We start from the raw sequence: 12018 nt of genomic DNA, 5'->3' as shown, positions 1-12018 counted from the left end.
GCTCAGCGGGGAGTCTGCTTCTCCCTCTGCCCCTCCCCTCACACATTCTCTCTCTCACCCTCGCTCTCTCTCTCGAATAAATAAATAAAATCTTAAAAAAAAAAACTGTAGGGGCTTTCTTTGGTTAGGTCTCCCTAAGATACAGAGTGCGTTATGGCTTTTCAGGAAATATTGCTTTTCATTATATATACATGTATAATTTTTATTATACCGTTTCATTTCTAATGCCAATCAAGCACAAACTTATATGCCCAGTGTGATGTGATCAGTTTCTAGAACATGAGCAGAACACTGGACTGTGGGGGGGGGAGTTAAATAATACATCCTGTGGAAATGTAAAATAATATTTTTATTATTTTTTGAAAGGTCTCTCTAGAACTAGACCCTCAAACTTAAAGATCAGTTCACGATGTGCACATACAGTATTGCATAGAAGAAGTTCTAAGCTAAGAGTATTAAGAATCTGGAGAGCAGGTTCTGGCTCTCTTTCTAACTAGAGCAAAACCACAGGTCCATACTATGATACCACTAGATTTTTTAAAACCATTATCTACATTCTTATGAAGCAAGGTAATACATTTACAAATTGTACATAGGTTAAATTATTAGCAGTGCTCATTCTATTCTTCTTTAAATCTATATTTAGGTCAGCTTTTCTCCAGGAGGCCTTCAGTCATCCAACAGGTATTTATCAAGCCCCTGTAATTTCTAGGCTCTGTGCCAAGCGCTAGGGACTCCAGATGAAAAGCAGCTACTGATGTGGGAAGAGAAGCAGATATAGAGACGATTCACTGCAGTACTGTGAGCAGCACTAGCAAGGAGGTAATGTGCGTGAGTGACACAGATGAGCCTTTGCGCGGGGAGGTTCTTCCAAGGAGCAAGGCTCCAACTGAGCCTTGAGGGATGACTAAGAGTTTTCAGAGCTGTGAAGCTACACTGTTAGCTTCACAAAGTGCACACGACTTAGAATAAGCTCTCATAGACCCCAAAGGCAGCAAGCGAGGTAGAAGATGATGGGGAGGTAGCAAGGATCCAGATCATGGAGGGCTTTGCACACTTTTAAATGTATCGACTAGCTCTGTGATCTTGAGTGAGGCACAACTACGGAACCGCAGGGACTTTGCTTGTCAAATGTCACATACGCTCACTCCCACTCTTCCGGGTGGTAAGCATTGGATTTTCACATGACATCACAGATATCAAAGGATTCGATGATAATACGCAGATGGGGCTAAGATCACACCTCGGGATGTTGCAGGGCACCTCTGTCCCCAGTTTGTGTGCCTCCCTGAGAACTCATCCTCCTCACATAGATGTAGGCCTCCTGAGAGCTTAAAGTTCACATTGAATTTATCAAGTTTATGTGCGAACTTATGTTGAGTAATATTCTTTTTCCAAACTGGGACACAATAAGTGTATATGTTTTCTTTATTGGTGTGACAGTGCCACCTGCCAAGGGGGGCAGAAAGCATTATGGAATGTTAAACCTGGAAGGAACTCAGAAAGGTTCTAATTCCAACCCTCATGGGAGAGAAGAATAAGAAGGTTCTGACAAGGATCCAGTTGCTTTCTCTGGCTCTATCTAGATTGTATCCAAAAATGAGAAGATTATTCTGATCTCCAAAGAGGAAGTTGCTATATATATTGCATTGCATTATATTACATTATACTCTCTGGAAGGAAGACTTTGCTTCAACATCCTCCTTGGATTCAAGGAGGCTCCCAAATGCAACCGTCCCCAGAGTTTAGTTCTTGGTCCTCTTTGCTTACAGTTATTTCCTCATTGAGGTACAGAACTTTGTCTATGCAATAGAGTCTTGAGAATGAAGAAGGCACAATTTTCTCCCTTCCAGTTAGGCCATGTGGAGCCCCAAATCCCAAAGAGAAATGGCCATGGCATGTGATCATACACTCGGTATATTTTTACTTTCCTGGTAGTTGGAAACTTCTGCTAATACAGTCTTATCCTTTTTTTAATTCTCTAAAATCTTGCTTTGAGAGTACTTTGGGTAGTTTTGTTTTGTGTCAAGAGCAGGATGTGGTACCCTATTGAGCATGCAAAAGAATCTTTAAAAAGCTTCTGGTCTTTATTTTTTTCCCACTGCTTCCACTGTGCTAATATTGAAGAACTCTATTTTAGGAAGGCGAAAAAGGGCACGGAAAACTCGTATTGTTATACATAGCAGTAACATGTTGGGTTTTTATTCTTCAAAATGGGAGAGCCAGATATATCGTCAAGACAGTTTGGGGACATCCCCAAAAAGATTATACCAAACACCTCTTTCAAACTGCATTGCACCTGCCGCCACCACCTCCCCCCTCGCTGCCTCACCCACCTACCTGCCCCGACATTTCCAAAGACTGCAGAAGTAGATATAGAAACACGGTCTGGGAGGTAACATCGCTGTAGCTTAAAAGGACACAAGGAGAGAAAAGACTGCAAATGTCTCATCTGTGTGCTCTTCTTTCGTTGTCCCCCCTTTTCTGAAAAACCTGCCGTGTGGTTGTACAAAACAACCTGCCATTGTTCCTTAAGAAGAGAATGGACATGCACCTGCGTGTTGGAGACACCAAGAGGAGGGCCACCTCTCCTTCCCCGCTCTGGGTCGTGCGTGGGTGATTGCACCCTGAAGCCCTGAAGGGAGAATCAGGCAGGCCTGTGGAATTATTGAAGAAAAGTGAATTATGCAAAAGAAATGGGAGTGGAATAATATCCTCGTGCAGGAAGGGGGTTGTAGCATATCTCACCCAGCAAAGCACATTTTTCAAATTGCTACCCACAGCTCCAGGAGCACTGGAGACAGCTAGGGGAAGAAAATGGAGATCTGCCGGACATGCAATTTGACTTTTTCTCTTACCTAATTTTGCTAATTCTTCTATCTCAAGTTCCTTTCTTTTCCCTGAAATTATAACTCTCCTGGGGGAGAATACATTATATTTATTATATTTATGTCCTGTAGACATGCAGCTTAGCTGTACACAGCAAGCCACAATTTCATCACATTTCTTTTTTTTTTTTAAAGATTTTATTTATTTATTTGAGAGAGAGAGCAGCACGAGACGGGGGAGGGTCAGAGGGAGAAGCAGACTCTCCGCCAAGCATGGAGCCCCATGTGGGACTTGATCCTGGCCTTCCAGGATCATGACCTGAGTGGAAGGCAGCCGCTCAACCAACTGAGCCACCCAGGCACCCAATTTCATCACATTTCATCCCAATGAGGTACTGTGAAGCATTTTCCAAAGACAAATGATATTAACTGACACTGTGTGACAATTGACCCTATAGGTATTATGATGAGGAGGTGCTTAAGGAATTCAGATACATTTTAAAGTTGGTAGCTGAAGAAGCTAAATGCTTATGATGACAAAGCTATTTGAAAATGTCATGGGGTATTAAAAAACATAAGTATAATATTAGATTTTCTTTGGGTAATTATTAAACTTTTAAGATCAAATATCCTAATCGGTTAAATCTTTTTTTGAAATTCAAGGCCCTAAGCCATTAACATTTGACAGTAGCAACTACCTTATCATTTAGTACTTTATTTTACTCATTTGAGAGTCAGCATTTATTTATTTTTTTTAATATGGAATGCTTCATGAATTTGTGTATCATTCTTGAGCAAGGCCCATGCCAATCTTCACTGTACTGTTCAATGTTGTGTGTATGTGTTGCGGAAGCAAGCACGAGAGTCAGCATTTATTAGGTGTATTTTCAAAATTGTGCCTTAGCAATATATAATCTCTTTTTAATTTTAAGCGTTTTTATTTTTTAAATTATTGCGTTTTTAAAGAAGAGATTATATCAGAAACTATAATTGGTAAATAAGTTATATCAAAATTAACTCTTCCTGAATATAGTATTTGGATAAATTCTTAGTGTATTTTTCCTTTTTTTTTTTTTTCACCCAACAGGAAATAATTGTGAAAATGTAAATGCATTACATGCTCTTCAATTCAAGAAGTTAGAAATTCTGCAGTTGGGTATTTTTCTCCATTATTATTTCCATAGTTGCTTTCTAAGCCATTCGCATTCCAAAACTCGCCTTTCTACTTCCTTTCCCCTCACCATGCACTCAGATCTTTCCGTTGTCCGGACAGGTCCCGTCAGTTCCTGTTCTCTGACTCCCGTCTGCTTCATCTTGTCTCTTCTTTTTCTTTTTCCTTGGCCTATTGCACACTTCCTAGCCCAGCACTCGGCACATATCAGGCACTTGGTACATGTTGGTCTCTTTTAGCCCCCATCTCCCATCCCCCATTATGAGTTTATAGGTTCTATTTAGAACATTAATTTTGTTCTACATAGTTCTTTTCTTAACAATTCATTCTCCTGACGTATGAAGGAAAAAAGGGAACTTAATAATAATAGTGCAAACCATCAAAAGGACACGCCCACACTTCCCTACCCATCCGGTGCCTCCTGTGTGCCTATCTTTACCTCCATTTACAGGTGAGGGAACTGGGATGGAGTCACTTGCCTAGGGCATAGAGATCACGCTGGGGGGGCGGGGGGAGGGCAGCCTCCAGTCTTCCCTCCTAAACCTGACGACTTCTTGCTTCCTCTTCTAAAGCTGCCCAGGAAAAGTGTGATGGGAAACCAGATCCCATGGATATAGCTCTTGTCCCCAACTTTAAAGTCTGATTTTCCCACAGGAAAAATAGTTTATTGACTTAGATCAGGCTACGTTCCAAAGCCAATAAGGAATGTTTGATTATCAATGCCAAATTCAAATCCAAAATGTTTCTTTTGTCATTCTCCTAAAACACGAGTATGAAACACAGGAAGACTTTTATCAGAGATGCAGTAAAATCCTTTACACTGGTGGTTCTGAATGAGAGGTTACTTTTTCTCCTTCGGGGACATTTGGCAAAATTTTTTTTATTTTTGTTATTGTTACAGGTGAAGGACAGGGGTGGGTGAGGGACTGCTGTTGGCATCTAGTAAGTAGAGGTCAAGGATGCTGCTGAACATCCTACGATCCACAGGAGACCTCTCACAACAAAGACTTCTCCCGCCTAAATGCCAGTAGTACTGAGGTTGAAAAATGCCTCCCTCGGGTATAACTAGATATGTAGCTATGATAGCTTGATATAGCAAATAACAAGGTATCATCCTTGGATAAGAAGATTATAGTTCTGCTTGAAACTGTTCTTTTTTCCTTCTAGGTGATAGTTTTCTATCAGACTTCCATACTGTGATAAAACTAACTCACAGGCTTCTTATTTTCCATTCTGTTGCTTATTTTCCTTCACTGGCTCCCAAATGCAACCGTCCCCAGAGTTTAGTTCTTGGTCCTCTTTGTTTACAGTTATTTCCTCATTGAGGTACAGAACTTTGTCTATGCAAAGTCTTACATAAATTGGAATCCAGACTCTGCACTCTTACTCATTATACATTAAACCACCTCCCATTACCTGGAATGTAACCGTTAATGCATCAGCTGGCTGGCTGCCTGCTTCTGGGTCCAGGGGAAGGAGCTGCACCTGTGCAGAGTGCCCCAGTGGAAGCCTGTGGGGGCAGAGCTAAAGCCTAGGCAACCAAGTCTCTGGCCCCTACCGGGAGGGCCCTCAATCACACCCCCGACCCCCTCTCCCCGCTCAGAACTCCCTGACTTCAAAAGCCGAGGGCCCTGAAACGACCCTCACACGTGGTGGGGCTTCCAGCTTAGCAGGGGTCCCCTGGCCATTCCAAGCACCTCCTCTTTCTCATATTGCATTCCCTTCTCCCCTCTACCTCCAACCCCTTCCCCAGCAATGGATGGTGCAGAACCAAACACCCCGGGAGACTAAATCAGAGCTGCACATGCAGAGGCAAGGTGGCTGGTAGAGACCCAGTCCTTTCCTCACGTCACCCTGGCTTGGACTTTCAAAGTCCAGGGACTGACAGGTCTGAGGGCAGAGAAGGGCAAGGCCTGAATCAGCTTCTTCAGGGCCCCAGCATGTCTGTCGTCAGGTGCTCAACCAGGATCCTACTACTATAAGTGTTCTTATCCACATCCACCATTGCATGGATCCTTTGAGAGGCAGTGCCTGACAAAATGCAAAGATTGTATAATATGTATTTAGCTCTCTATTGTTACACTTTGAAAAGTTGGACTTTAAAACACCCTTTCAGAAATTTTCTGTATCACAGTACACCCAAATATACATTTCTTGCCTTTGTCCCTCCCCCAGACCTTTTTCCCCATATACCCACGTTTCCAAGGAGCCGATGGACCTTTCCCTCGGACTTCTTACCACCCTCAAAGCCAAATCTGAAATTAAACTTGCAAGCTGTCTTCCCCGCCTGACTTCTCTCTGTCGGCTCACACGACGCAATTCCTCCAGCCGCCCGATTTGAGCTCTGAGTCATCTCTGACAGCCCACCTCCCGCGTGCTGGTTTCTTGTCCCCCAAACCCGTTGATTCTCCCTCATTTCCCCCTAAACCGTTCTTTTCCTCTCCACTATCACTGCCCAGTGCTTAAGCCCTCACTGCCTCATGAAATCTGTTCACATCCTCTCTGAAGAAATTATACCTTGGGTCAAGTGACAAAAATAATACAATTGAGAAACCAGTTTGATATTGTTTATTCAAGGGAAAGCAATTCACGGACTGGGGATACAGCGCCTCACAAGCAGCCGAGCACTGTTCCCGAGGGATCTGGGGCAAGAGCAAGCCTCACAGAGCATTAGAAGAGACAGCTCAGAAACAGAGTATGATTGGCTAGGAGGTTGGAGACTTCCTTATAAGGCTTGAGCGGGTTCTGTTTTCTAGAGTAAGGTAAACTAGCTAAAGGTGGGTCGAAGGCTTGTGATTGCTGTATTGTTGGGTTTCCTTGACAGGTGTTTTGGGTAAGTGCAGGCTGACTTAGGTTTAGATTTGTGGCATGGACTGGGCCACTGGAGGCCTCCATGGTCTGGGTCCTGATAAACAAATTAACTTTATCACTTGCATTTCTTTTGATCCACAACACTTAGCACAGGGCTTCACGCTGTGTCTGCTGACTGGCGGGAATTTGAAGTCATTATTTATAAGACATGTAAATGAACAAGTAAATGGTCCTCTGTATGTACCTGATTGATTCATGCATTAAAAAATACTGATTTGTACTTATTTTCTCCTGCCTCTCCATTAAAATGTGTGCATCGATGTCACTATAACCTTCATGTGACCCGTTTCTTGAGAGCCTACTGTGTGCCAGGCATCGTGCTACTCATTTCCACCTTCACTATCCAGGGTAATCCTTACCATTCAGTGATGAAGATATTATTCCTGTCCTTGTTATTGTTATAGTGCTCATTTAACAGTCCAGGAATCTAAAACTCAAAGGTACTTGGTAACTTTTTCGAGTCCATATGGCTAATTAGTAGCAGACTAAAGTCCCTGCTATTTCTATGCTACCTCACTGCTTCCTTGTACTATCAGCACATTTTATTTTAGGAATCTGAGTACAGAAAAATTACTGGAGATGAGAATGTAAAAGGGGCCCTCTACTATTTTCACCTCGTTTTTGCGTTCTAATATTAAAGATAAATACCATTTAGAAATCTCTAGATCTCTGAGAACTGCCTTCCTCCTCAATCACACACAGCAGCAAAGCCACAGCTAACAACACCGTAGCTCACCAGACCCACACTCGGCCACTGAGAGGCCGAGATGCGAATCTCTCTCTGCTGGTCATGTGATAGAAAGATAAGCAAACTCAAGATGAGCGGGGCCACATGCATGGAGAAGTGGAGAAAGCCAGCTGGTCTTCAGAGGAAACAGAACGAAGCAAACACCCCGGGAGAAGGCTTAACAAGAAACTGTAGGGCTCTAGGGGGCAGAGACTTAGGGATTGCTGCTCAGGACTAAAGATTTTCAACACTTTGGCGCACTTTTTTGAGAAATCCGTATCATATATATTTGGGCTGTGAAAATGGTTTTGTCTCTAATTGTTGATCCTTTTTTAACATACATGTGTTGACTCAAAGGGTCTTGCTTGCAATAGATTTTGCCCAGTTCCCTTTTGAGGTATTTGGGTTGCACTGATCCAGGAGCATTGATCATAGGAGCAGCAGCTCAGAGTCAAAAACAGAACGCAGAACTAGAAGTCTGCAGTCCAGACAAGATAGGACCTTGCCACTACCCTGCACTGACCTGGCCAAGTCACTTCATTGGCCTGAAACTGTTTGCTTTAGATGTACAATGAGACTAATATTTGTCCTACTCTGTAGTGTGGTTGTCAGAATAAAATAAAGATTACATGAGAGAACTTTGGAAAAGAGCAAGTAAACATAAACTATTATTTTGACTCATGATTTCAAAATCCAAAAAACTGCATACTGGAAGAACTAAAATGGTTTCAAACTAGAAAGACCAAGATCATATTTTTTAATAACATGAAAGGATTTCTGGTATACTTGTCTTACGTTTTTCTGTATTTGTCGGAATACCCACAATACTATCAATAATGTTATCTCTAAAGAGAGAGAGAAGACAGATGGAGAATAAACATGAAATCCAGCAGGTGCATTTACCCAGCAGTTAAGACTCAGCGAGTTCCTGGGACGCCAAATGAGCATGATTTGTGATATAATCAAATTATAATTTTAGCTGTCTGTCCTTTTACTGTTCAGTGGTGGTGTTGGGAGGCCTGACGTTCTTCCCCTCCTCCTACAATGGAAACTTGGGCAGGTCACACAACTTTTCTAATCACTCTCAGATAAAAACATCTTACCGTCATATTAAATCAAAAGCTGCGTCAGTCTGGTCATTAGAATTCACAGCCCCAAGCCATAATTAAATCTCAAACTTGCTCTGTGTTAAGTCTTCTCTGCAACTATTAGCCGGAACCTGTGCCAGTGGGGAGAGTAGAGGCCAGTTTCTGCTCTCTCCATGCTCGTGGTTCCCCTAGCTGCCTAGCAAGGTTTGGATCCCTGGGTTGGCCCCAGAGAGAGAGGAGATGGGGGACAGAGCACAGTCTGGTAGGGGAAGCATTGTCATCTCATGCTGGGGACACTTCATGACAACTATTTAACAGTGACTCTCTCTTTAGTTGGTGTTTTCATGAGTTCCTTAAAGATTCCTGACTCTGGAATCTGTAGTTCCTTGTCTTTTACTGTTTCTACAGTTGATGATAGAAATCTGGTGGTCAGCTTCCAGCCTCCTTCGGCTGAGATCCCACTGCCTCCTCAACAGGGCCTGTGGGATAGATGACCCACCTCGGGGCCACATGCATGCTTTCTTTGTCCCACTCTTTGTGGATACTTAATTACTTCCCAAATGCAGGCCCCTCCAACCTCCCTACCCTGCCAAGGCTATGTAAACTTTGGAGAATTCATTTGTCACATGGACCTACAATTACAGAAGGACATGTCAACTTTCCACAAGTTTCATGAAGCCCACACCCTCTAGGCCGGAGGTGAAAACTGTAGCCCTACTCCATGCCCACACTCCTCTTGGGTGGTGGTAGAGATTCCCACCAGCTTTTCCTAAAGTACTCTCTTCCCAGATCTTCCTTTCTTATCTATGTGTTGCGCTTTTTTGATATGCTGCATCTGATTTAGGGGTTCAGTAGTTACGGAACTGGTTAGTAAAGCTTTCTGTTGTAAACTTTGCATATGGTAGTCTGCCCACACTCACTTTGTTTTCTGATATCTATTATACTGAAGCATCAGTTGAAACGGAGTCATAGAGAGTCCTATTTCAACATCCTTTTACAAGTGATTATTTGTCACAACTGCTCCCCAGTTGAGGGAGACCTGTTCTTTCTTCCAATCCACACACATTGCACAGCACCAGTACAGGGCTAGATTGACCATCATCAAAGAGGCCTGTGACCTAGTGTGGACAAGAGCAAATCAGATAGAGCCTTATATCCTTGTCTCTTGCACTCCCCTTGGACAGTTTTTAAACATTAAGAATCTGAGTTCAAGACACCATACCAGATCCTCACAGTGATAAAATAAGGAAATATAATGTGGGCACTGTCTTTAAGGAACCTCTAGCCTATTGTGAGAGCAAATGGATACATGAACAATACAAAGGAGTAGATCAGAGGGCAGAGGAAGAAAAGGAGGGAAGGAGGCAGGGAGAAAGGAGGCAAACAAAGGAAGCAGTGAGCAAAGGATGGAAGTATTGAATATGAGTGGAATTTAAAACTACCAAGCTTTGACTCTTTGCAACTCTAGTGCATAAGGCCTTTTAGGAATAGACCCATATGAATCATCCCACATTAAGCAGGGGGAATAGTGCTCATGACACTCTCTAGAAAAGCAAAGCACTTCTCTCTATATTAAAAAGGAGCATATATTTTGAAACCCTTGGTTTTAGAAGCAAAATGAAAACCCTGCATCAGATGATTTTTCCATATAATTCAACTTTCATCCAATGTCTCCTCTACTCCTATCAATTGCAGACGGAAATAAGCTAACACATCAGCCTTTCCATCTGAACTGGGCTTGGATTTCTTTGGAGAAAGAGTACTACATTGTGGATGAAGACTCCACGTTCTTAGAAGTGACCCTCACACGCAGAGGGTATCTTGAAGAAACATCTTTTATCAGTAAGTAAATTTAGATTGGTTGTTGGCAATAGGTAATGGAAACATGAAATCTAAACTTAAAAATAATTATGAGAGAATACATTGGAAAAGAATCAACAACAGGTTTGGGGAAACCTCTAAAAAAATGTGTGAAATTGTGCCATAGTTTTTACTCCACGTGGGTTACAGGGTTAAATACACGCTCCAACTTTTCATCCCCCTCCTCTGGGCTGCCCCCTTCTGGAAGGTTACAGACTTTCTGTTTCAACCCAAAAGATGCCGGGGAAAAATAAAACATTCCAAAGCCATGTACCACAATCCCCAAGTCACTCAGTTTCTTTTAAAATTGCTTTTAAGCCTGCTATATATCATGATGCTTAGTTCTAGCTATTTCTTTTGAAAAATTATTTGTGAGTACATGATATATTATTATGTTTTGTTGTAGCTATTTCTTTTGATTATACATAACTGTTTTTACCCTGCTTTAGGTTCTAAATTCTTCCAGAACATATACAGCATCAAATCTTTCTATGTGCTACAAAGACCCACGTCTCCTTGGAGTAAACAGATATAAAATGCCTACATAATACATGTCATTTTCATCATTAATAATAATAATGTTCTAATAATGCATTATATTTTTATGACATCTTTAGCTGCCAAAACTTTCAGAGATCATTTTGTCTTTAGTTTCATAACCTATTGAGAAAACAGATAGGAGTGTGTTATCTTCATTTCACAAATGAGCATTCTGAGTTTCCCAGACATTTGGAATCTAATCAGAGACCTGCCAACATATCAAAACTGTTGGAGAGAAGCCAGAAGGAGATGGCTGAGAACGGGCAATCAAGAAAAGGCAAGCTTTTCCCCAGTCTCCTCTCCAGGCCCGAGGCTCTGATATAGGAGTGTTCCCCTACAAGTGGTTGGTGAAAGAGCACTCTGATTTCTGGGTGGCCCCTAGCCTCAGTCTACACTGCAGGTCACTTTGTCAACCCACAGTGGAATTTGCCAAGGAACTTGAGCTGAAATATGCCTCCTTTCTATCTTTATAATTCTTTACCTCAGGGATTTCTCATGGGCACAAGTTTTGGGTTATTATGTCAAGGAGTATTTTCATATCCTACTCAAGAAAAAAAACTCATCTATCTGCCCAGAACTATTTGAATAAACTCCTCAGAGAAAAGTCCCCAGCCTCCCTATCTGAACCAGCCTCTCCACGGGTGCTATCCCTGGGCCCTGCTTTATTCTTCACAGCACTGAGCATCCCTGGCATGCATCATATGTCCATCTGTCCACTGTCTGTCCTCCTCAGTAGATTTCCAACTCCATTAGGTCAGGCGCTACAACCTGGGTTATGCCCAACACTGAAAACAGCACAGGGTATATGGTGGTCGCCCGATATGTGTTAAGTGAGCTACATATAATCAACTCTTCTGTCCTACAAAGCACTCCTTAAAAACCACATCAACACCACGCTAGAGAACCTTACTCAGTGCTCCAAGAAGCCCTCCT

At 42.3% G+C, this 12018-nt stretch overlaps 1 protein-coding gene and 1 non-coding gene across 2 annotated transcripts in view; one reads left to right on the top strand and one right to left on the bottom strand.

The window, feature by feature from the left end:
* The window catches only part of FREM3 (FRAS1 related extracellular matrix 3), an 84991-nt gene that overhangs the window by 41178 nt on the left and 31795 nt on the right, over window positions 1–12018 (top strand). Inside the window, exon 3 of the mRNA XM_025873834.2 lies at window positions 10381–10527. Within this exon, the coding sequence (XP_025729619.2) occupies window positions 10381–10527 (147 nt within the window). The remainder of the gene's footprint in view (window positions 1–10380; window positions 10528–12018) is intronic.
* On the bottom strand, window positions 3582–3688 carry LOC112826242 (U6 spliceosomal RNA). The gene has a single exon (XR_003208875.2). It is a non-coding gene; the product is annotated as a U6 spliceosomal RNA (small nuclear RNA).

The sequence above is a fragment of the Callorhinus ursinus genome, unplaced genomic scaffold (assembly GCF_003265705.2).
Source record: "Callorhinus ursinus isolate GAN/ISIS: 27379988/994484 unplaced genomic scaffold, GSC_fseal_2.0 scaffold4, whole genome shotgun sequence".
Taxonomy (NCBI): Eukaryota; Metazoa; Chordata; class Mammalia; order Carnivora; family Otariidae; genus Callorhinus; species Callorhinus ursinus.
This window is presented reverse-complemented; position numbering and strand designations above follow the sequence as displayed.